Source organism: Xenopus laevis, chromosome 9_10L, assembly GCF_017654675.1.
Source record: "Xenopus laevis strain J_2021 chromosome 9_10L, Xenopus_laevis_v10.1, whole genome shotgun sequence".
Classification (NCBI taxonomy): domain Eukaryota; kingdom Metazoa; phylum Chordata; class Amphibia; order Anura; family Pipidae; genus Xenopus; species Xenopus laevis.
Window position 1 is genome coordinate 116,210,693 of NC_054387.1, and position 26,693 is coordinate 116,237,385.

The window sequence follows — 26,693 nt, forward strand, 5'->3', positions numbered from 1 at the left end:
GATACAAACAAAACTGGGTCTGGCTCCGCCTGGGAGCTGGGGTATAGCAGGAGGAGGAGGGACTAGTTTGTTTCTATTTTATTGTGTCCTGCCTCCTGGTGGTGCCAGATATACCCCATTGTTCCTGTGTCCCCCAAGCTGACTAAGGAGAAATCCCTCTTAAGGACTGGAGTCCAAAACTGCCCCCCATACTCCAGATGAGGCCTCACCAGGGACCTATAAAGAGGCATAATTATGTTTCATCCCTTGAGTTAATGCCCTTTTTTATGCAAGACAGAACTTTATTTGCTTTAGTAGCCCCAGAATTAGACAACTTATCTACAAAAACCCCTAGATCCTTCTCACGCTCTACATCATACTAAAAGTTAACTCAAAGGTGAACAACCCCTTTAGCATTCCAACATTTGGTCTCAATAGCATCAGTAATTATTATAGTTAATAGCATCTTGCGATAGATCCAGTAGATCCCGGAACAGTCCACTTTGAGGCTGGGGAGTGGGCCCATTTGGTAACATCCCATTTCTCTCCAGCTGTTGCCACAATGAAGTCAGGGTGCACAGTGAGTAACACAAGTTTGGACAACTAGCAGCCCCTCAAGGTTTCATGGATGTAAAACTTCCAGTATGTCGAGGCCTTATCTTCAGCAACAACTGGATGGGCCACTTATTGATGTACAACATGGCAAGCACAGATCTAAACAAAGCAAGTCTTTTATTCGCAAAAAGATGTCGCAGATTCACAATGGAATGATAAAAACACAAAAAATATAAAACAATACATAATATTGTCCATATGTGGCAAGCGGCCTGTGCGGCCAGTTAAAATCCAGACGCCAGAGACATGTGCGTGTCCTTACTGGAGTCACATACAGACCACACCCATCTTCTCCACTACAACTGGGAATGATATTGAAGCTTTGTAAAGTTGGAAGCGTTTGCATGAATTAAAAAATATATATATATATAAATTCAAAGAACAAAAATGGCCGCCTTCCTAACCCTTAGCTGGCATAGGAACGACACCCATTTGGCAGCCAATGGGGTGGAGCGGGGGGGGGGGAGAAGAGGCACTGAAGTCCTTTTATGCACTAAAACTGCCTGCGCTTACAATAAAATAGGTGAGAGTGAGGGTGTTTCACAGCTGTAGAGAGGGGAGTTAAGACGGTCGACGTGGAGAGAAGAAGAGCGTGATGGAAAAAGTCTGTCCATTGGTGGGGAAATGGGGGAGAGGGAGGTCAGAGCTTCACAGTTCCAGGAGGGAGGCTGTCGTTGCAGAGTCTGTAGTATCGGAGGTCATTGACTAAACGGTGGACACTCTGAGTAAACGAAGGCAGGTCCTGCATACGGTGAGAGAGAGGAAAAAAACAAAAAAAATAGTCAGGGGTCCGTAAAACAAAAAGGAAACGTTACCCTAAAAAGAGAAGCTCTGTTTGTACCGACAATCTATAGCAGATGATGACGATGTACAGAGTCTATGACTATAAAAGGGGGCATAAATAAAAATAAATTTTATTAATTTTTAGCCCCAACTAAAACCAGCACCTTTTATTTTTTATTATTGCCTACAAAATTAGGTTTTTCTCTTTACATATCCTAGGTGTCTCCCTTAAAAAAGAGTCATAGGATACATTAAATCCCCCCCCAATAATGAATAATATATGGTAGCTGGTTTCACTTTGAGTTAAAAATGATCACGAACTTTAAAAAACTGCCCCTATAATAGAGTGCCCAATAGATCTGCTATAGTCCCCGTCCGCATTTCAAATGAGATGTGGGCGTGTCCTAACTGCCAGAAGCACAGTAGGAAGGCAATAGCCAATCACAGTCTTCAGTTCCCTATCAGGACAGCGTGTGGAGTGCTGCCACACATTAGTGCTGTAACACATTACTGTGGCTTTATAAAGCATACTATGATAAAAGGTTCATCTCACCCGTTCCATTTTGAAGTTGCGAGCGAGGACGCTTTTTTGGCTGGTGTCCAGGCCTTGGCAGCCTGTAAGAAACTCTGGCAGGAAAGCAGAGAAGAAAGTGCTAAAATCCACGGATGCCATGTTATAGACGGCAATGCCAATCTCTTCCTGCAGGAGGTCATGGGATTTATGGATCAGAACCTGCAGCAAAACACTGACGAACTGAGGCAGCATCACAGTCTGGAACAGTTTCTAAAGAGATGAAAGGAAAGGACAGAGGATTATAACACAAATGGAAAACAGATGATTCTTAGAGCTGCAAACTGTCAGAAAAGAATATGGACTGCATGAGAGACCTGCTGCACACGGCTCATCCAGATTAATCACCCAGCAGTCCAGCTGGCAAGCAATGATGGAAGCCGTAGCGGTCACTATAAGCCAAGGTGCTAATGGCTGTTGCCCCACACGGTTGATGATTTGATTATGGAACAATTTTAGAGGCGTGGGCTAACAGACTTGTGTAACAATCAGGATCTCACCTTATGATACAGTTTGTGTTTGCTGTTGAGGGTTTCCAGGTAGCTGAGATTTTGCCTGAATATGTGTATATCTGGCTGAAGAAATGACTGACCAAAGGCCTGAGGAAAGGAATCATTAGCGACAATCAGTAAGGTACAGAATATTTTAGATAAACCCCCCCCCCGCCAAACTAGCCCAGAAATGCAAGCTCCGTTGCCTTTAGATAGTATCTCAATTACTCTTCTCTTCCAAGTTTACATCCATCCTAAAAGTCACACTGCACCATCATTATTTTTATTCCCGGTGCATGTAATATTGAAAAAGTACAGAACATACATTAGTTGCATTTGCTTTATTTGTCCCAGTGTTGTATTACTAGATCAGCTTGCAATTTTGCTTAGGCTGATATCATCTTGCTGGCTGTCTGGCCTTCAGCTTTGTTATGACCCCCATAGGCCTCCTAATGCAAATATCCAGTAGAGGTGGAGCATGACCCCACAATCCAGGGAAAAGCCAGTTAAACAGGGCTATAAAAGGCACTCTCCATGGCAAGACTTTCAGTTTAGACAGTCACAAGCTAATTCAGAAAACAAGCGAATTACTACAAGTATGTACCAAGCGCAGTTTTGCACAAACACCTGAAGGTTTAGTGGCCTTTAAACTCATCTTTTACAAAGGGGTTCCTTTGGCTCTGAACTCACTTGCATGACCACAATAAACTGGGCTTGGTTCTCCATTGGCTCGTCGCTTCCATCGCGGTGCACACTCGCCAGAACTGAAGAGCGATAGAAATACCTCCAGTTGTGATGCAAAAGCTGAAATAGCAGCTCAAACAGTTCAGCCTTCACATCAGGAGAGGGACGCTGCAAGAAAAGACAACCAATAGCCGTAAGAAAAGGAAACGGCTGCACGAGAGAGAATTTGAGCCCCTATATTAGACATGGAAGTATCATTAACAGCAAAAAGTTGAGCGTTTTCTCCAAAAGTAAAGACCAAAATTAAAAGATTCAAATAATTTATTCGGAGATACAGATGGCTGCCTAACACTGTTCCGTGCCTACTGGGACACTTACTCATAGGCCTATGAGTAAGTGCCCCAGTAGGCACGAAACGCGTTAGGCAGCCATCTGTATCTCCCAATAAATGATTTACAACTTTTTGCACCCATGGATTGGGGTGAACCGAGTATTTTTTTCCCCTTCATTAATTATTTTTTGATACTTTCTTTCTGATTAATAATGGTATAGTTACTGGCACTGTGCACCAATTTCTTTAATATTTTGATGGAAGTATCATTGTTGGCTCCATATAGAAGGTGGGACATTTACCTCTGCAATGATGGGGTAAAGCTGCTCCATGCACAGCGACAGGATGCTGGGTAGAAATGGTTTGAAGGCCTGACCAGGTTCTTGCACGACCACCTGCAGAATCTTCAAAAACTTCTCTACCACGTGGCAACCGGCACTGCCCTCCTGCAAGATACTTTCTGCCAGCTGCTCCCTGGAAACAAAGGAAACAGGTAGGCCTTATACAAAGCCATGCATGGAAGTAACAGTGCCATATAAAATACAACTATCTTGTCACACAAAATCCTCGCAATGCCACAAGCATCTCTGCTCAGACTCATTTTCCATTCTGGCCAATAATCCTGGAGCCATTGTGCCAGTTTCACCAACCCGCATATGGAGCATGAGCGAACTAGAGTACGCTAGGGTTATGATGTCATTGATGGGCCAGACTAAAGGCTTAAGTGGGCAGGAGGTAGGTCTGATTATCAATGTTACAGGAGCCACACAACAGGCTAGGCATGTTGCTTACATACATACAGATGTAATACCTTGGTGACAATGTCCCTTTAACGCTTGCAGTTACCTGGTGAACATGTTAAGAAAGGTCTGGATTATCTGCTCAGTGAAAGGCGCCCCCATCTGAACCCTTAAGCCTTGGAACAGGGCCAGGAAAAAACTGAGCATTTCTTCTGTCACATCTAGGGAGACAGGAATCAGGATAATCATACAACAATACAACAGCATTAAATTAACCTAAGGGCAGAGACAAGCTGCAATTCGGGGAGATTTAGTCGCCTGGCGACAAATATCCTCTGCTTCGGAGCGACTAATCTACCCCCACGAACGTTCTCTGAAGTTGCCTCACGAGGAAACTTCGGGCGACTTCGGAAAACAAAGCGCTCCGAGTGCCACCCCACCGGCGATTTTCATTCTAGCGGGCTGGGAGGCAGTTGGGGGAGATTAGTCGGGTCAAAGAAGAGGAGATTTGTCGTTGGGCCGAAGAAGAGGAGTTTTGTCACCGGACAACTGATTTACCCGAATCGCAGCGTTTGTCTCTGCCCTAAGGCTCCTGCAAAACAATGTGTTGTGTTTATTAGATCATGCTATAACTGCTGAAAAATGCATCTTATTTGCAAGCTGCAATAAATTTGCTTTCCAGGAGGAGAAGCTTCCATTCTATTTCTGCGTTTTAACATTTGAAAATGCAATTGCAATTAAAAGCGGCACTTGTTTCTCCCTATTGGCACCGCTGGTTCTGAATGTGGACACAATGTAGCAGAAGCCAGATCTTCTATGGCGAAGATTCCACATCCACACCTTGTAAGGGGTCTTGTAATCAGCTGGCTTCTGCTATACTGCCTCAAGAATCACAACCAGAATTGCAGAGAATTTACAAATAACTCTAAATATACAACTGCTTTCATTATGTGGAGTCATTTTGTGAAAAAAAAAAAAAATAAGAATGTACCAGTGCATTTTACTCAACTGTGCTTGGAAAAAAAAAAAAAAAAAGTAGTGTTTGACTGATTTATCAAATATTTCTGCATAAACCCCAATAATCCCTCCCTCCCTTTCACTTCCTGCTCCCTGAATTCCCAGGCTGTGCAGGGGAGCCGGCGGCTCTCAGCTCACTGCACTGTAGGACAGGAACCAATCAGCAGATAGCAGGACCTGATAGGGAACAGAAGTCTGTCTGTGCGTGTGTGACTGCAGGGCTGTGATTGGCTGTCCCCTCCTACTGTGCTTCTGGCAGGGACCGTAAGGACACGCCCACCCCTCATTTGAAACACAGACAGGGACCAGAGAACATCTACAGGGAGCTCTAATAAAGGGGCTATTTTTAAAGATAATATTAATTTTTAGCACCATGTAAAAGCAACACCTTATATTACTTATAATTACCTGCAAAATTAGGGTTTTTTCATTTATCCTATATGTCTCCTTTAAGTGGGGCCTTTGTCCAACCACAGTAAAACCTGAAAAGTCATTTGACCCTGCATGCACACCACTGGCTTACTCAATAACAGAGTTTTAGTTTGGCCAGTTGTATTTCATTTATACCACACCCATTCCCTTCACTAAGGACTCTGGACTGAGATTTGAATTATGCTCTGGAGTTTCAAGTACACAGAACAAAAAAAACAAAACAAAACAGCCCTCCTATGGTCAATAAAAATCATAGGTCTATAGCAGCTTACAGTAGTTTGGTCTCATCATAGCAACAGTGAACCTGTAGTACCTGACTGGTGGATATAAGCAGGGAAGAGGGCAAGAGACAGCTGAGAAGACTCATGCAGAGACTGGTAGCAGGTTTGTCGTGACTTGGTGCCCTCTCCAGAGATATTTTCCACAACGTCCCGAAGGACCCCAAGGGTCTGACAGATAACTCGTTTTGCTATAAAATTGAAAGGAGAGAGTAATCGTATATAAAAGGTGCGCAGGACTGAAATAGAGCAAATATTGATGCAGTAGTAAGTAATACAATAAAAATTGATAATAGATGGAAATATAGGGCAATAAGCGGAGTACACAAAATAAATATACTCACTGGCCTCCAGCTGCCCCTTTCTCTGTGGGGGGGAGCTGCCTTTCAGCAGCCTGTAATCTCTGGTCAGGGCATTCAACAGATTGGCATGATGGCTGGAGCGTTCGCCCCACTGCTGCTCCCCTTCAGGAACATTGGGCCATGGCAGCAGCAAGACATTGGAAAGAGCACGACAAAGCAGTACCTGAGCCTAAGGAGAGAGAGACACACTTAAACCCTGCCCCTTTGGTAGCTCCAGTTATTTGGGTGAGATAAACAAACTGTCATCAGGCAGTGTGTTTATGTAGCAACTGGATAACAAATCCCGGGTCCTAACCACATGGCTGTGATAACTGTTATACCGTCAAATGAGAATGTTAGAAAGACAGAGGCAAACACTACAATGCCCTCAGGCTATCACAGGCAGTTCATACTGTGATCCCAGTTATGGCAGAGGCTCCATGTCGGCCTCACTGCTGGTTATCAAGCATAAACTACTCCGTCTGGTTGCCCGAGGGGGCTACACAACACAGCCTAAAGCAAATAATCCAGTAAACTATTTTAAACAAAACAGAATCGTTTTCTGCCAGTATTGCCTCTCTTCCCTTCACTCAAACCCAATCTCCTACCTCTTCCGGGAGCCGCTGTGCTGAGCCGTCTGTGATACGGCTGAACACCTTCTGGACAGCTGGAATGTTAATAAGGAACACCGGCCGCACAGTTGTGGCTATTGAGACAAGCAGATGGCATGCAGACAGCAGCAACTTTTCTTGTACCTTGTGGGAGAAAGGGCAGAACAACATCATATACTTCTCTAGATATGCCAGACAGTTAGAATCTGCTATCAGGACAATTATAGATTTTCACCTTGGAGCTGATAAGGGGAGGCAAAGCTTCCATAGCAGTAGAGATGATCGATATGAACTGCTCAGGGTTCTGCCTCTGCACCTCACTGTAGTAACGAGCCAGCCAATGGGAGTATGCTTGTAACGCTGCCAAGGACTGGGCATGTCTGCCAGAGGGAATGAAAAAGAGTTAAACTGGCCATACACTAAGATCCGCTTGTTTGGCGACATCGCCAAACGAGTAGATCTTTCCCCGATATGCCCACCAACGCAGGGCTATATTACGAACAGATTACAACGACGAGCAATGGGCTCCGACGGGACCATCGCCTGAAAAATGAAAACTTCCCGATCGAAATCGTGGCCAGATATCGATCGGGAAGCCACCATACACGGGCAGATAAGCTGCCGAATTGGTCTAAAGGACCAATATCGACAGCTTTAATCTGCCCGTGTATGGCCACCTTTCACAATTCAAAAGCGTAGTGGCGGACCTCTTTAATTTAAACTTAGTAGCAGCCTCTCTTTTGCACTACAAGTACAAGGGGAAACAATGTATCAGAAGTCAGCTCTCTACCAGACAAGACTTCAGTGCCTACATGTTCTGTGTTTAGAGTGAAGAAGAAAAGATACAGATAAGACACTGCTCAATTTAGAGTCTTTGCTGGAAGACTCGGCACGGTTGCTGTAGTCAGGCAAGCAGTGAAGAGAACAGGACCAAGAACTACAATTGTAATTTAAAAAGAAACCAAAAAAAATTGGATGGACATCCCCTTTAATGAAACGTTAAGTACTATTGTCAGCAAATCTTGTGTTTCCTTTCCCCCTCTGTCAATTTATTGTTTATCCCCAGTCTGGCAACCCCATTTGTACCCATGATGATTTCCACTTTGTGTGTGAGAGATGGTCTAATGTCAGAAGTCTATCACACTATTTCCAACTTCCTACCTACAACTACCCCTTACCCCACTCCCTACAGGCTCACCTTGCTGTACTCAAACCTATAGGAGCTAGAACTCCAATTGCAAACAGATAGGATTTCCTTTACGCTTATTTCTGCTTTTACAAGATATGATCAGTCTCCTTTTGGACACATTGTCACCATGATACATGATCCCGCAAACATCATGGAGGAAATTATTTGCTTCCCCAAAGATGCTCCCAACGTGAGGAAAGTACAACCACTCAGAGCACATTATCATGCTTTTCTGTGGGATGCACCTCACGATGGCTAATGTCTCCTCCCATATAGTTTACTCCAATTTTTAGACATTTTTTTTTTATCTGTCACAGGATGAGGCCGTCCAGTTTCTAAACATGTTCCATCAAGCTGCTCAGAAATTTAGCTCAATAAAAGCAGGAGGGTCACAGGTTGGACTTTCTTGCTCTACTAAATTAGCCATGGGCACCAACTTTACTGAAGGCCTAAACTACTTCACAAAACACTAAGGGCACACGCTCCGATTCGGGGAGATTAGTCGCCCGGCAACAAATCTCCTCTTCTTCGGGGCGACTAATCTCCCCGAACTGCCTCCTGCCAGCTAGAATGTTAATCGCTGGCAGGATGGCACTCAGTGCTTCGTTTTCCAAAGTCGCCCAAAGTTTCCTTGCGAGGCAACTTCGGAAAACAAAACAAAGCCAGCGGGAGGCAGTTCGGGGAGATTAGTCACCCCGAAGAAGAGATTTGACGTCGGGCGACTAATCTCCACAAATCGGAGTGTGTGCCCTGACCCTTAGGCCAAAGTTATATAGTAATTAAACATTATAGTCAGACAAAACAAAGCTCATAATGAGACCACATCCTTTGAAATATCTTCATTGCCCTATTTGTTTAATGGAAATATAACAAGGAGATTTGCTTTTCTCCCTTATACCCTTGTCTGGGCTGCCAATAAAGTAAATGAGAGAGGTGGCAAACAGAAAGTAGCCCACTTTGATATCAGTGGCTGATGCCAGAGATTATACTCACACATCAATGAGGTCTGGTTTCAGCACAGATGGCACAGCAGTCTCCATGTTATACAGTTTAATCCGAGAACCGTATAAAGTGACTTCAACCAACCTGAGAAAAAAAGGACACAAAGGAATTTAGAAAGTCTGCGTTGCACTGTAGAAGCAAAATACTAATACAATGCATCATGGGCCATATGCATTTTGCTTTTCTAAAGTACCAAGATTAATCCAAAGAGCACTATTTCCTATGGCAGAACATGAGGAACTAAAGCTGGCCATAGACGCAAAGTCGTATGAATGAATCTTCGTTTCATACGATTTTTGAACCAAATCCAGGATTCGGATTCAGCCTTTTTCAGCAGGATTCGGCCGAATTCTTCTGCCTGGCAGAATGAAATGTGAATTGCAAATTAGGGACGGGAAGGGAAATAGCGTGACTTTTTAATCACAAAACATGTTTTCCCCTTCCCACCCCTAATTAACATATGCAAATTAGGATTCGGTTAGGTATTCGGCCAAATCTTTCGCAAAGGATTCGGGGGTTTAGCTGAATAGTGGATTTGGTGCATCCCTAATTATATCATTTAGTATTATTATCAACATTTATTTTTAGAGCTCCAACATATCGACTGTTATTACCATTTTAGTAGAAAGTAGTAAAAGGAGAGCACTCAAAATTGCAGATTTAACTGCTTTTGCTTATTTATTTCATTCTGTGAAACACAACATGTTTCGGGCCCAAGAAAGCCCTTTCTCAAGTGTAACACACACAGATACACAGTGAACATTTAAACACACCCATTCTGCCAATTAAATCCCCACATCCAATCTGATGTGGTATGCAAATTCTCAAAAAGTTCAGTGTTGTATCCACAGGTGATTCAAGTGCAATCCACAAATCTTCAGGTGATTATGTACTCTTTAAAGTTAGTGTCCAGTTATAAAAATTATACAAATATAAAAAAATACATTGTATACATTATTAAGTGCCAAATTGTCAAGTCAAATCGAGACAATGTAGAGAAACAGCCAAATACATTCTAGTATTAGATACATTGTATCAATGAGTACTTTAATTTCACCAACCTGTTAAAAACAAAATTAGATACAAAATGTAAAGGTAAAAGTGATAATACCATCTACAACTACCCTTAAAAAAGGCTAAAATACTTGAGACAATTAAAAAACTTTAGAACAATAAAATCTTACCCTGTTATAGTAGTTATTTCTGCATTAACTTTTCTCACAACTTCAAGGTCTGTAAGGTAAAGGAGTCAAGGTATTAATTTTAATTTTACAAGTAAGGTTTCAGACTCCAAGAATCATTGAGACCATCAGGGATAAGTCCTTTACCTTACAGACCTTGAAGTTGTGAGAAAAGTTAATGCAGAAATAACTACTATAACAGGGTAAGATTTTATTGTTCTAAAGTTTTTTAATTGTCTCAAGTATTTTAGCCTTTTTTTAAGGGTAGTTGTAGATGGTATTATCACTTTTACCTTTACATTTTGTATCTAATTTTGTTTTTAACAGGTTGGTGAAATTAAAGTACTCATTGATACAATGTATCTAATACTAGAATGTATTTGGCTGTTTCTCTACATTGTCTCGATTTGACTTGACAATTTGGCACTTAATAATGTATACAATGTATTTTTTTATATTTGTATAATTTTTATAACTGGACACTAACTTTAAAGAGTACATAATCACCTGAAGATTTGTGGATTGCACTTGAATCACCTGTGGATACAACACTGAACTTTTTGAGAATTTGCATACCACATCAGATTGGATGTGGGGATTTAATTGGCAGAATGGGTGTGTTTAAATGTTCACTGTGTATCTGTGTGTGTTACACTTGAGAAAGGGCTTTCTTGGGCCCGAAACATGTTGTGTTTCACAGAATGAAATAAATAAGCAAAAGCAGTTAAATCTGCAATTTTGAGTGCTCTCCTTTTACTACTTTCTACTAAGATTGATACCTTTGGATGCACGGTACATCCATACAAGAGGATTGAGGCATTCACTGCATAACCATTGTTGGGCTGAGCGCAGATTCCCCCATATTCTACTGTTATTACCATTTGTCGGACATAACATTTGTACATTTGGGTCTGTGAATTAATGGACAGAGCATAGTCTGATTTGTTTGTTGTACTACTTTAATATGAACGGTTAGTGGTAGGTCAAGAGATTGCAACAAACAAACGTTTGTCTAAGGATATATCTGCACATCTATGGCCAGCTTGTTAAAGCATGAAAGAGATGCAAGCAGGATCCCATCATACAGGATTATCCACTGCCTGTAAAGAGGAGAGGCGTCTCCCACATGCAAGTCCATATTGGAAACAGACTGAAGAGTGTCTGGAGAGGGCAGAGCTAAAGCCAGAGGCAGACTCAAGCCAGACCAGTCTTCAGATCCTTTTCCAGTGTCCTGCTACTGTAATTAGAGCTTTTATCCCATGGATAGTTCCAGTGTCCCAAGGTGTCCTAAAGAGAAGTGTGTTTATTCTTTACCATTCTGATGACACAGACCTCTCCACCCTAAATGATGACTGACAACATGCAGAGCACTATAGATCAATATAGATCAAAAGGCAACCGGAAAACAAATAATATAGCAGGCAGGCACTTGACAAGCAGTGCCATAGATTATCATGACCTGCAGCAGGTAGGCGGTTCAAATTAGATTTTTTATCCATTATTGTCTGGCAACTCTTAATGGAACAGCAACACCAAAAGTGTTTTAAAGTAATGAAAATATCATGTAGTGTTGCCCTGCACTGGTAAAACGGATTTGTTTGCGTCAGAAACACTACTATAGTTCATATAAACAAGCTGCTGAGTAGCAATGGCGGAAATTGAAAAAAGTCTATATGGCACAGGTTAAATAGTGGATAACAGATAACACCATTATGTTCTACAGAGCTTATCTGCTGTGTAACCTGAGCCTTTTCTCCTTTGAATGGCTGCCCCCATTGCTACACAGCAGCTTATTTATAAAAACTATAGTAGTGTTTCCTAAGCAAACACACCAGTTTTACCAGTGCAGGGCAACACTGCATTATGTTTTTATTACTTTAAAAACACTTTAATTTTTTTAATGTTACTGTTCCTTTAAGCAGATTTTATCACATAACCTTGGAAATCTAAAGAGAAGCTTTTTTTTCTTCTTTTCGATTACCCTTTAATAAGAGATTAGCCAATGGGGGTGGGAGATTAACTTCCCTTTTTCCCCCCCCTCAACCCTAGATTTACCTGGAGTGAATTGTAATTTAAAGGGGTGGTTCACCTTTAAGGTAACTTTTATTTTGTTATAGAATGGACAATTCTAATCAACTTTTCAATTGGTTTTCATTATTTTATTTTTTTTTATAGTTATTTGCTACGGATGCACTGAATCCAATAATCTGGATTCCTTCACGAAAGATTTGGCCGAATACTGAACGGAATCCTAATTTGCATATGCAAATTAGGGGAAAACATTTTTTTTTACTTCCTTGTTTTCTGACAAAGTCACGCGATTTCCCTCCCTGCCCCTAATTTGCACATGCAAATTAGGATTCGGATCGGCCGGGCAGAAGGATTCGGCCGAATCCTGCTGAAAAAGGCTGAATCCTGGCCGAATCCCGAACCGAATCCTGGATTTGGTGCATCCCTATTATTTACCCTTTTCTTCGATTTTCTTTGCAGCTTTCAAATGGGCTTCGCCGACTCCCTTCTAAACAACAAATGCTCTGTAAGGCTACAAATGTATTGTTATTTTTTATTACTGATCTTTCTATTCAGGCCCTCCTATTCATATTCAAATCCGTGCATGGTTGTTAGGGTAATTTGGACCCTAGCAACCAGAAACTGCAGAGCTGTTAAATAAAAAGCTAAATAAACCAAAAACAATAAAAAATGAAAACCAATTGCAAATTGCCTCAGAATATCATTCTCTACATCATACTAAAAGTTATCGCAAACTTTTAGTATGAAAATCTATTGAACAGGTTACTTAAAGGGATTCTGGCATGATTTTTATGGTTTACTTTTTATTTCTAAATTAAACTGTTTACATTGCAAATAATTCACTCACCAGTTAAAAACCTTGTTGTCAAACCAACAAATGTTTTTTTTAGCTGTAATATTGGTGTGGTGGCACACGTTTCTGAGCTTTGAGAAGGAGTCAGCAATTCAGGATGGAAATAGCAAAGCAGGGTTTTTCAAGCGTCGGTGCAATTCTCATGTCTACCACTATGGGCTAGGAAACCTGTTTTTTGTAAGGGTGATCTGGGGTGTCATAAATCATTGCTTCTTTTTGTTTTAAATTATTTGGGCCTAAAGTTCCCACTGCTGAGCTCTCCACCACTTATTGATGGTCTCCATTAACAAATATCATATAAAGGAAAAATATACTTGAAAAAAAAGAAGATTATCATAGCACAAGTCACATTGTTTGGAGCACCTGGGAAATGGACATCATGTCTAACCCCATGCCAATATAAAAAAATGGATTTTGGAAAAACAAGACAGAATCCCTTTAAGATATCTGATCTGATTTACTCAATAAAAAGGAAGCCGTTAAGTTCTTTATTTCCTGTATTCTAAACAGCCTAGTTAGGAGGTAGAGATAAGAACATTATTTACGTGTGATATTTATTTCCCAATCAAAAGCTTCAACAGTTTACTGTATATGTCTAAATATCTACAATTAAACATAGGAAAGGATCCACTATATCACTTGTTCTAATGGGTGCACTTCACCATAGACTGCAACAGAATATCATTTACTTTGCACAAAGGACATTGGTGCAGTTTAACCCACATCAAAAGAATTATAATGCACACACTTTATTCCTGCATTATGGATTTTACACACATTGCCATGGCAACAGGAAAAACTGCCTATGTTAACGCTTAAAACATAGCAACACAACATGATAAGAAGCCTTAAATGTTGTGTGCAAGAGCAAAACAGAGAGTGATGGGCAGGAGTAAAAGAGGCCAGACTATAAACAATATTGAAGTTCAATATTCACCTCTCTACCACCCTAAGTGCATCGTTAAACCGGGCCCCAAACACGTCTCCAATGAAGTACTCAGCAAGCCTGCCCACAGCCTGCAGAAGGGAGCTAAGGTCCCGAAGAGAGCAGTGCAACCGTCGGCAGTCATTTTCTGCTGTAACATTCAGTCGTTGATCTGTAAGGAGAAAGACAAGTCGCAATCAAACCGAATACGTCTGTGTAACTTTACTTTGTACACATGGAGTATATACTGTGCAGGTATTTTTGTTAGGGAGCAGGAAGGATCCACATACCATTTCCATTTGTCACTAAACATCGCTGGAGTCCCAGGTACACCTCAAGGTTTTCCTGCAGCGCTGCAAACTGTCAGCAAATAATCCAGAGAAGAATATAATTACCAATAATGGGGTTAAGTTCAGGCAGCTTAACTTTTAGTATGTTATAGAATTCAAGCAACTTTTCCACTGCCCTTCATTTTACTTTTATTTATGTTTTGAATTTATAACAATTTCCCAACAGGAAGAACACAGCGCGATGATCTGAAATACACTTCTTTATTCTAGCAGTGATCATGGCCCTAACAGCTATCAGAATTGGAATTCTTGACCCACACTTCTACAGATTGTCTACAGGGACAAGGAACATTTTGTTTTGATGACCGTATCGCTTCAAGGTTTCCCGGCTTGAACATTACATTGGAAATCTGAAAAGACGTAGGAGATTAGAGTGGGGCAGCCATGAGTCGAAGCAATTGTCAGCTGTTTACCAAATGCAAGCAATACCAAAATGCTCCAGAGTTCATGGTCACCAATATGAGAAAGAAGAAATTAAGGCGAAAGGAGAAACAGGAGGCATTTAGAGCTTGCAAATATTAGAAGGCTATCCTGTTTGACAGGTAAACCATGATGACATGCTGTCCTTGTGTACATGGCAAATACTTATTAAAGGAAAACTATACCCCCAAAACAAATACTCAAGCAACAGATCATATTAAGTGGCATAATAAAGAATCTGTGCAGCACACAGACCATCACATAATGGTGGGGGTTCAAGTCAAGAGATGTAAAAGGGCAAAATTTACTTAAATATCTATTCCAGTTTGTGAAGATTATTTAATAGGTCACTTAATATGATATAAACTGTTGCTTAAATATTCATTTTGGGGTAAAGGTTTCCTTTAAAGTGATATTAACACTATAAAACTACTTTCTAAAATGTGAATGTACATTAAAAGTTAACTATAGGTCATGTTGATTGTTTCTTTGCCAAGAGGTTTGGTTATCCAAGTTATTGTTAGTTGACGTTTCTAAACCGGACTGTTTTGCCAACCTGACTGTCCCATCTCAGCCTGTCAGTTAAAATTTCTAATGCTAACGGACTCCTGCTGCACATACAGGAACATGGGGCATCAGACTTTATGGCAAAGTTATAAGTAGCTTTTAAAGGCAATATTATGACAGGTGTAAAAAAAAAAGAAAAAAAAAAAAAGGTTAATTTCTGGTGTCAGTATCTCTTTAAACCCATGAACTAATCTACAGTTATTTCAGAACTGTTGCAAGACAAAAATAAGTGCTGTTAGTATAAGTGAGAAATCATGCAGGGGGAAGCTGAATGCTGACAAATGAATAAGTCCCCTGAGCACAAATGTAAATGGGATTTAGCTAAACCAATTACCAGTGTGGAGAAGGCATGAGTGGGAAGCAGCTCCATGATCTTGGCCACTACTTCCAGACTGTGCCGCAGGTATCTCTGCCACTCTGTTTGCTGCTATGGGACAAAATCAATCATGTTAGCACGAAAGACTTCAAAAACAGCAACTGCCATTTTATAAGTTGGAGAAACGCACAAGATCAATGAGCTCTTAAATGACTTGAATTAGCAAAGCATGCCTGTATCTGCCATAACACACAAACAGTGTCAAAGACACAAGACTTATTCTACTCATCAGCCCCATGCAATCCCAACTTACATCATCATCCAAAGTCTCATCGTCCAGTTCCTCTAGCTGTGTTTGGTTGAAACGGAACTGTATTCGGTTCAGCACCTCCGTCAGAAGCAAAACGAGTGCATCCTCGTACCTAACCAGAGCAAAAACAATACTCAGACAGTGTCTGAAACTTCACAACATACAGAAATGGAAACTTGAATTGAGACGGTTATAAAACTCAATATTGGACAAGAATAACAGCATCAACAAGGTGGCCAATAAAATGAAACTGCCCTCTCTCGAACATTTTCTATCACCCTTGCCCCCTCTCCACTTTTTTTTTTGCAAAACTTTTTTTATTGTATTTCAAAAGTAAATAAAAAAAATTAAAATGGTAAAACCGTACATCGTGTGTTTATGACATAATGGATATCAAGGTCAGGGCTGCTGTCCCAGGGCCCCCCTCCGGACCAGCCTGCCAGTGTGTGTGGTTGTGTGAAAGCAGAAAGGGGGTCGCGGCATTAAGAGCCACATGTGGTGTGCATGGGCCTGGTGGGGCCCACAAGAGAGAGAGAGAGAGAACAGAAAGAGAGAGAGAGAGAGAGAGAGAGAGAGAGAGAGAGAGAGAGAGAGAGAGAGAGAGAGAGAGAGAGAGAGAGAGAGAGAGAGAGAGAGAGAGAGAGAGAGAGAGAGAGAGAGAGAGAGAGAGAGAGAGAGAGAGAGAGAGAGAGAGAGAGAGAGAGAGAGAGAGAGAGAACAGAAAGAGAGAGAACAGAAAGAGAGAGAGAGAGAGAGAGAACAGAAAGAGAGAGAGAGAGAGAGAGAGAGAGAGAGAGAAACACAGAGAGAGAGAGAGAGAGAGAGAGACACAGAGAGAGAGAGAGAGACAGAGACAGAGACAGAGAGAGAGACACAGAGACAGAGACAGAGAGAGAGACACAGAGACAGAGACAGAGACAGAGACAGAGACAGAGACAGAGACAGAGACAGAGACAGAGACAGAGACAGAGAGAGAGAGAGAGAGAGAGAGAGAGAGAGAGAGAGAGAGAGAGAGATTAAGAAGGAAGGGGGAAGAGAGCTTTTTTCTTATTCCTTTTGTGACAGTTGGGAAGTAGCTTCCATTGATTTGGGTATAGACGCTGAGCTCTCCACCACTTATTGATGGTCTCCATTAACAAATATCATATAAAGGAAAAATATACTTGAAAAAAATGGGACGATTTGGCAAATTCCTACCGTACTGGTTGTCCTTTGAAAAAGGTGGAATCCCATTTAAAGTTTGTCAAGAAATCACCCGTTTTAAAATGCAGTTCTAACTTAATGCCACTGATTGAAAGTCATACACCCAGACTAAAAATCATGGCACTCTGCAAAGCCTTCCCTCCTAAACCTCACCTGCCGATAATGGCCTCTCTGTCTTCAAGCCGGTTCCTTATTTTGTTTGTTAGATAGTCCAGAAACAGGGCCCAGATATCTAGACAAGATAGATATCCCTCATGTGAGGGCTAAACAGGAGAGAGAAGAAAAAAAAATTGAGCATCACATGTAGATACTCACTATAGCAGTACTAAGAACTCACATAAAAAAATCACATTAGTATGCAAGGTACCTGATGAAATGTATACTTAAAAAGCAGTGACAGAAATTCAACCACAGGGAACTGGGCATTGGATTCTATCCTCCGCAGGTGGACACTGACAAAAAGCCGTAAGAAGTCGGTGAACTTTTCCACGTAGCTGCAACAACAGCGGAAGAAACAAGAGATTTATAACGGACAGTCGCCATCCCAGTTTTGGATTTTTTCCTTAAGGATAAGTAAACCTTAAAAATAAGTGAAAGTAAAACTGACAAGGGTGCTATTATAAACACTTTTGCAATGTACATTCATTTTAAATTTTTTCTTAATTCCAAGATATTAAGGAATACGTGTACTGTTAAAGGGGTGGTTCATCTTTCACTTAATTTTTAGTATGTTACAGAATGGCCAATTCTAAGCAACTTTTCAATTGTTCTTCATTATATATTTTTTATAGTTTTTAAAATATTTGCCTTTTTCATCTGATTATTTCGAGCTTTCAGATAGGGGTCACTGACCCCATCTAAAAACAAATGCTCTGTAAGGCTACAAATGTATTTTTATTGCAACTTTTAATTACTCGTATTTCTATTCAGTCCCTCTCCTATTCATATTCCAGTATTTTATTCATATCAATGTATGGTTGCTAGGGGAATCTGGGCCCTAGCAACCAGACAGCTAAAACGGCAAACTGGAGAGTTGCTGAATAAAAAGCTAAATAAGTCAAAAACCAGAGATAATAAAAAATGAAAATCAATTGCAAATTGTCTCAGAATATCCCTCTCTACATCATACTAAAAGTTAATTTAAAGGTAAACAACCCCTTTAATATGAATGAATTTTGTTACAACAGCGCCACCTGCTGGTCATTTAGTTACCACCACACCAAGCAGTCAAGGAAGATGTCAGGAGAAAGAAAGAGGCTGCTCTGATGTTCTTCTGCTTAGGAAAAAAAGAAATCTCGCTCAAATTTTTTCTAAGCAGAAGAACATCAGAGCAGCCTCTTTCTCCTGACAACTTCCTTGACTATTAGGTGACCAGCAGGTGGTGCCGTTGTAACAAAATTCATTCACATTAACCGTACATGTATCCCTTCATATCTTACTCACTTATTTTTAAGGTTTACTTATAAAGAAACAATGGAGGGACATCGGTCCATGCGGTGAACGGTTACAGAAAGAACCAGCTGGCAAAAAGTTATCTTTCTAGCAACAGCCTTGAAAAAGCTTCAGAGGTTTATTATCTTAAATTTAGATTTGTGAGTCATACTGAGCTCTAGGCAAGCTTTATGCAGTGCCAGGGTTGAGTGGTTTTAAATGAAATAAAAGGTATTTCTTTACAGATTAGATGAGGAATAATTCTATTTATTCCTACTCATTTGGATGGACTTTTTCATGAACCTGAAGTTTATTTACACCATGTTGGGACAATAAGAAGTGGACTCAATTGAGTCTATGAACATTCACTTTTTTGTGGTTAGGCTGTAAAATTATCCTCAAGCAGTGGCCCCTACCCTTTTTTTCCCAGTAATCAGGGGTCGAGTTTATGATTTAAATTATGGTGTGCGATTTGATTCTGGTAACACTTGAAAAAGAGCTCCTGTTTGAAACATGTAGTCAAGTGTCGGACTGACCCACTGGGATACCAGGAAAACTCCCGGTGGGCCCAGGTGTCAGTGGGCCCCTCATGCTGCTAAACTTTTGGCCTATTTCATGGCCATTCCCTATTCTATGAGAAGAAAGAGGCTAAATAGATGGAATAATAGATTATAGTATGTAAAGAAAACAAACTAGGAGAATAAAGGTTGATTGAGGAGATGTAGAATATTAGTACTGAGGGTGGGCCCCTGGTCTAAGGTTTCATGGTGGGCCCCTGGTCTAAGGTTTCTGGGTGGGCCCCTGGTGTCCCAGTCCGACAATGCATGTAGTGGATAAATAAAAGCACAACTTTTGCAACAATGTTCTGCTTTTGATCATGTTCTTTACGGCAGTCGTTTTTGCTGAATATAAGGCTTCACTGGGAGGGAAGTGGTGGTGATTGGACTAAGAATACAGAATCCTCTTTTTGCTTTATGAAGGCTTCAGAGGATCAGCATAAAAACCAAAGAACATTTTTTCCATCATCTCCCAAGGGGGCCGAGGAGAGCTGATTTTGTCTCCTACATAATTTAGAACTTGACCTCACCTCTCGTCCAGCTCCTCCAGCCGATTGCGTACACTATGAGCGTTTGTCTCCCGGGTAATCCTCTGCAGGAGATAGAAAGTTTGCTGGCAGACCCGTAAAAGGTATTCCTGGAATTCTAGAGGAACACAGTTCTTGCACATGAGTTCATTGATACAAGACATGGCCAGGACGCCTAACCTGCCACGATCCCGAGTGGGTGCTGCAGAGTGCAAAGGGGGACTACTGCTTCCACCATTTACAACGGAAGAGGTTGTGTTGGTGGTAACACTGGTGGTATGACGGGAGCGAGCATCGCAGCCCAAACGTGCAAAGTGAAATATTGTTGTGAGAAGGGAGGGGGTGATGCTTGCAGAAAGAGGGATCCAGCTGAAAAGATGGGAGAGGCACTCAAGAGCCAGGGCACAGACACGTTCACTCTCTGCCTCTAAGCTTGGTGGAGGCTGGCTCAGTTGCTTAGTCAGGTTGGGAGTGTGAATGAGGTTGCTCAGGAGGTCATCTAAATATGAAACAGCAGAAAAACAACAGACAACATTAAAAGGACAAGCAGAAAATGGATAAAAGGGCTTATTTATGTTTATATAATGTTTGCTCTTTTTTTATTTTCCCAACTTGTAACAGGTGCCAATCAGCAGTTTATTTTTAAGAGTCTATGTTCATAGATCAGCCTCCAATAGCAGCAACAAATAGAATGAAACACAAGGAGATGGACACAAACGGGAAAGACAAATGAAGAAAAATAAATTTGTATATAACATAATAATGCTTGTACATAGACTGCTTGTAAAACTGCCACCCAACATTTTTGCAAGTAATGGGCCCATTTATTTGATAAACAACACGTGTGTGCACCAGGAGAGAAGATAATGCCATACAAAGAAATATAGGAAGCCCATGTACAGACTGGGGATCATAAAAATCCTTGTATGGTTACATACATACATACATACATACATCAGTACTGCACAAGTGGCAAGCAGTTCCTGTTATTGACTACACACTTTGGGGGTTATGTAGTAATTGGCACCATTGGTTGCTATGGGTTACTGCTACTGGGCAAAGTTAGTGCCTCTTATTAGATATAGGGGTTCGTCTTTAATGGGGAAGTAAAGTCTAAAATAGAATAAGGCTACAAATGCTGTATTTTGTATACTAAACAAACTTACTGCACCAGAAGCCTAATAAAACAATTGATTTATGCTTTCAAAGGTGGCCACATCTTGTAACTTTGTTAAACATCTTTGCAAGACCAAGACTGTGCACATGCTCAGTGTGGTCAGGGCTGCTTAGGGATTGTCATAAACGATCAAAACAAGTTAAATAATATCTGCCAGAAGCCGACACAGCAAGACTGATTAATAATCAGAATAGGCAGACTGCACTGGGTCCTGTGTTGTCATCTAATGTGGCTTTTATAGTTTTAGTATTGTTGAATACAAACTTTCTCCAACTCTGCAGAACCAGTGGCTGCAGCAAAATAATCCTCCGAATAGAATCCCAGTTTATCTGTTTAAATCTGGCTCCATGATCTTTGTCCCTGCAGCTGGAGTTGGAAACAGTAAAGGGGACGTAAAGGCAAAAATAAAATCCAATACAAATCTCTACAGCCGCCAACTGCTCCACAGGGAAACAAACAAAGCTGCTTGAGTTCTGCACCGATGGGAAGTAAAGCTGGCCATAGACGTAAAGATCCGATTTCGGACCGTGTGTGGAGAGTCCCAACATTTTTCGTCCAACAGAAATCATTCGTTTGGTCGATCAGCCAGGTTAAAAGATTTCTGTCGAGGATTCCAACGATTGGATCTTTGCATCTATGGCCAGCTTAAGGCGGGAGCTCCCCCTTCTGTTGAGGTTTCCCTGCAGAGCAGTTAGGGACCGTCTGACAATGCCTATCCACAGAAGTAAATGGAGAATTTCACTGCATACAGTCAGGTTTCTTATAAAAACGGTACACATTCTTTAATTGAATTAAATATTGGAGATAGGTTTCTTTTTCATTAAAGAAAGTAAAAATTAGATTTTATTTTTTTGCCTTTACGTGCCCTTTTAAGGTTTTATAAACACTCCATACAATGACTCAACTTACTCATTACTCTAGGGAATAAATAAGGCCTTGTATCATAGCCTCTGCTATGATTTAAAAAAAAAAAAAACAACAACTCAAATATGTATGGGGCTATTGTAAGTGCTTAGTTCAAAGGGTGAATTGCTCATATATCAGGCAAAAACAGGGGTTTAATATGCAAAGCACCCGATACAAACACCCACAGATACTTGGCTATTCCTGCACAAATATATAGTGCAGATGAAAATGCAATGATATATGAAACGTAAAGTAATGCAAGGCTTAGATATACTGTAACTGCTCTACTACACAGTGTAATGCAGAGTATGAGAAATGAAGCAGCACTGCACAAAATGCTTGAAAACAGGAAGGAAGTACACAACACAAGCACACAGACTCTACTGATCTTATGAGAAATGTCTCACACTGAGTGCCTACTCGCGTCACACAGGAAGAGGCAGATGGGACACCATGTATGTCATGATATCAAGAGTACGTCAGTCACTTCCCTATGATCAGCTCTAGTCAATCAGACCGTATGAAACACATCACATAGCATTCATTTAACACCAAGGAGGAAAATGAATTTTTAAAGCTTTTTTTACGCTCTATCCCCCTCGGTTCGTATTCGGTTTGGTATTTTGCGGAATCCTTCACAAAGGATTCAGCCGAATCCTAAAATAGTGGATTCGGTGCAACCCTAATACACACACAAGTTTAAAAATTCCAGAATGAATCAATAAATGAAAGATTGAAGGCATATTTACCAGTATCCGAGGCTGTGGGTGATGGAGGGGGTGTTGCAGCGGTGATGCTGTGCTTATCCCAAATACTTTCCAAGACTCCTGTGGGGGAAAAAAAAAAAAACATTCTGATCATAGTATATGACAATATTACAGTTGACTAACTACAAGAAACCAAATTAATATCTGTTCCACTTCCTGCCAGCTGAATTCTCTGGCTGTGAATGGGAGCAGGCAGCACACTGCAGTGTAGTATAGGAACCTATCAGCAGTTAGGTTGACCTGATAGGGAACTGAAGCCCGTCTTTGCTTGTGTGACTGCAGGGCTGTGATTGGCTTTCCCCCTCCTGCTGTGTCTCGGACAAGCACCCTTAGGACATGCCCACTCTTCATTTTAAACTCGGCCAGGGACCGTAGCAGATCTATAGTGAGCTCCAATAAAGGGACCTTTTGTAAAGACAATATACATTTTTGGCCAAGAGTAAAACCAGCACCATATATAATACATTATTGCCTACAAAAATTAGGGGGATTCCATTTATCCTCTTTTTTAAGATGGGGTGATGTCAGAGTAGGGCTTTTCAAAGTCAAGGGGTGATGATGTAATTGTCTTAAGAAAGGTTGGGATTTCAACCAAACATTGATACCATCTGCCTGGTTAATGCAGGATGGAACTACAGATGTAAAGTAAGGCAAGGTAAAAGTTGCATACAGAAAGAGTAACCACAGATGTTCCTTTTTCAGAGCACCATATACAGCACGAGTCATCATATATGCCAATGGTATGGGCAGAATGAATAAGCACATGAGGTCAAGGTTAGCGGTACATACAGAATGAGTCAGAGCAGGGGTCTATGCCAGGTTAAAGCATGAATAGAAGTGCCTGAATGGAATGCAATTTGATGGAAAAAAATGTTTTTGTGAAAGTACTGAGCTGATTTTAAATTAGCTCAGTACTAAAATGGCAATGGTGAACTTCCCGTTTAAAGCACATGGAAAGGTAAAACATGAAGTATACGCATTGGGGAGGGCACAACTAATAAAATAAAATCCAGTTAGTCATGTCTCTCGTTGTCACAACTGTGTCAATAAACATTTTACCCGGGGCAGCCCGTCCTGTCCAAGCAGAAATACCATAGACCAAGCAGAATGGTCACTCCACCCACTGGTGTTCCAGGCCTTAATAGACAAGATGGGTGTTCCAGAGATAGATCTCATGACATCTTACTGTGCAAGGTCAAGGGACCTGAGGGCAGAGGCCATAGACTCTCTGGTAATTCCATGGTCACTCTAGCTAGTTTATCTTTCTGATCACTTGTGGGAAGGGTGGAAAGATATAAAGAGCGACCAAGTACCAGCAATATTAATAGCTCCGGAATGGCCATGTCGGACATGGTATGCAGACCTTGTCTCAATGTCAGTGCACCCCCCCCCCATGGCAGCTACCATTGAAGCGGGACCTAACTCTGGGACCAGCAGTCCACGACAAATTGGAGATGTTGAAGCTGTCGGGGTGGAACTTGAAACCCAACTTTGGAAAGCTAGGGGATTCCAAGAGAGTGATTACTACATTAGTCAAGCCAAGGAAGCAGATCACTTCAAGAGCTTACCACAGAATTTGAAGAGTGTTCCAAACATGGTGCAAAAACAATGGCCTGCGGTGGCAACAATGATCAATGTCGCAATTTCTCAGCTTTCTACAGAGAGGACTAGATAGAAGTCTTTGCCTGTCTGCCTTAAAGACTCAAACATCGGCACTGTCCATCCTGTTCCAGTGGTTTCTACTTCCAGAGGTCAAGCAGTCCTTCCATGCGGTTCTGCTCATCAAGCCAATGTTTAAGGACCCCACACCATCCTGGGACCTGAACTTAGCCCTCAGGGCACTGCAGCGGGAGCCATTTGAACCTCTCTGGTCCTGCAACATCAAATTTCTCACCTGGAAGGTGACCTTCCTTCTAGAGATTTGTTCAGCAAAGAGAGTTTCAGAACTCCAGGCTCTGTCAATCCATGGTTAATCTTCCACAAATATAAGAACTTCCTACCAAATGTGGTAACTGCATTCCACATTAACCAGGAAATTGTGGTCCCATCTCTCTGCTCTGAACCGAAAAATTATGCAGAACGGAAACTTCATTGCCTCAATGTTGTGAGGGCACTAAGGATCTATATTAAAAGATCCTCCTTTAGGCACACAGAGACTCAACTAGTCACGTATGGAACCTTCAAAAAGGGTCAAGGGGCCTCAAAACTAACAATTGCAAGATGTCTGGTGGATACCATCTTATATGCCTACAATCAAGCACAAAAACAAATACCTTTCCAAGTGAGGACTCATTCCACCAGAACAGTGAGCACTACAAAATATGGCTTCATCAGAACAGATCTGCAAAGTGGTTACGTGGTCTTCAATCTATACCTTCACCAAGTTCTATAAACAAAACACTTTTGCTTTTGGGAGAAAAGTGCTCAAAGCAGTGGTTACTACAAGAGTTGCTACCCTCCCTGTCTGGGCACAAACCTGCTTTTGAACATCCCCAGACGTCTGTACTGATAAGACGGGCTGCCCCGGGAAAAAGGGATTTTCTTACCGGTAAATTCTTTTCTGCTATGCAATGGAAAACTGATGAGGTAAGGAGAGAGCCCCGTAGTTACTAAGGGAAGGAGGAGCTACAGATTCTTTTGTCCTGCCTCCAGGTAACCAGCATTAACCCCAGACATCTGCACGGAGAATACGTGAGAAAATGATTTACCGGTAAGAAAATCCCTTTTATTTGTTCTATACATGTAAGGGCAGAGACACACGGTCAGACTCAAGGAGATTAGTCGCCGGCGACAAATCTCTTCTTCTTCGGGGCGACTAGATCTCCCCTGCCTTCCTGCTGGCTAGAATGAAAATCGCCTGGCACTTTGTTTTCTGAAGTTGCCTCACGAGGAAATACCTGACATTTATACAGGGAGCCTTACCTGTAAGCAAGCCCAGAACAGTTGGCACCTGCTCCAGCAACAGCTTACGTAGCTCTTCCTTTCTGGCCACACTAAGATCTTCTCGTGGACAGGCCAGCTCCTCCGATGCAGTTTTTAGCATGATCAATCCCAGGGGTGTTGTGCTTGGGGTCTGGATTAGCTGCACAAGGAGAGTAAAATTACAAATATGTGAATGGGACTTGACAAGTAACAGTCTAAGATTCACCGTTGCTTAGAAGGGTAGTTCACCTTTAAGTTAACTTTTAGTATGACTAATTATAAGCAACTTTTTAATTGGACTTAATGGTTTCTTTTTTTATAGCTTTTGAATTATTTGCCTTCTTCGGACTTTCAAACAAGGGTCGATGACCGCATCAAAAAAAATGCTCTGTAAGGCTACAAACGTATTGTTATTGCTACTTTTTATTATTCAACTTTCTATTCAGGCCTCTCCTATTCATATTCCAGTCTCTTTTTCAAATCAATGCATGGTTGCTAAGGGTCATTTGGACCCTAGCAATCAAATTGCTGAAATGGCCAACTGGAGAGCTGCTGAATAAAAAGATAAACAACTAAAAAAAAACACAGAATAAAAAACAATTGCAAATTGTCTCAGTATATCACTCTCTACATCTCACTAAAAAAAAGTTAACTCTGAAGATGAACAGCTCCTTTAATGGAACAAAGTCAATTTCAATGGCAAGTGCTAAGCCCCCTACCTGTAGGATGTTGGTGAAGAAGTCATGGTAGAACATTGGCCAGTCCTGCCTTCCCATATCCACAATGACCTTGCACAGCTTGTTGCAGATAAAGCTAGGAAGAGATTTGTGCTGACTCAGCAAAAGCTTAGGTAATGAACTGCGGATTTGCATCTTCTCCTGTGAGGGGACACCTAGCCACATTTTGTTGATCAGGTTCTAGAAAAGCCACACAAAGAATAAAAATTAGAATTAAAACTAAAATCAAAACATAGTAAAAATTAAAAACGTACAACTACACATACATGTATACATAGTGTGTGTGTGTGTGTGTATATATATATATATATATATATATATATATATATATATAGTATGTAAAACTACATTCACATATAAAATACATACTGTAGAAACACTTCCAGTTTTTACACTAATTCAATACAAGTGCACAATCCCAGTTTGCCCATTTTTCATTGTGTCCAGAC

General features: G+C 41.2%; 1 protein-coding gene across 1 annotated transcript in view; it reads right to left on the reverse strand.

The window, feature by feature from the left end:
- Positions 1-701: 701 nt before the first annotated feature.
- Positions 702-26,693, reverse strand: part of xpo6.L (exportin 6 L homeolog) — a 33,463-nt gene continuing 7,471 nt past the window's right edge. The window contains 21 exon segments of the mRNA NM_001091142.1: positions 702-1,336; positions 1,931-2,161; positions 2,449-2,547; positions 3,130-3,291; positions 3,757-3,928; positions 4,301-4,415; positions 5,957-6,112; positions 6,266-6,452; positions 6,871-7,017; positions 7,109-7,253; positions 9,056-9,148; positions 14,067-14,226; positions 14,345-14,414; positions 15,726-15,818; positions 16,021-16,129; positions 17,374-17,483; positions 17,588-17,714; positions 19,739-20,234; positions 22,568-22,645; positions 25,508-25,667; positions 26,227-26,424. Coding sequence (NP_001084611.1) covers positions 1,235-1,336; positions 1,931-2,161; positions 2,449-2,547; positions 3,130-3,291; positions 3,757-3,928; positions 4,301-4,415; positions 5,957-6,112; positions 6,266-6,452; positions 6,871-7,017; positions 7,109-7,253; positions 9,056-9,148; positions 14,067-14,226; positions 14,345-14,414; positions 15,726-15,818; positions 16,021-16,129; positions 17,374-17,483; positions 17,588-17,714; positions 19,739-20,234; positions 22,568-22,645; positions 25,508-25,667; positions 26,227-26,424 — 3,210 coding nt within the window. The 3' untranslated portion in view covers positions 702-1,234.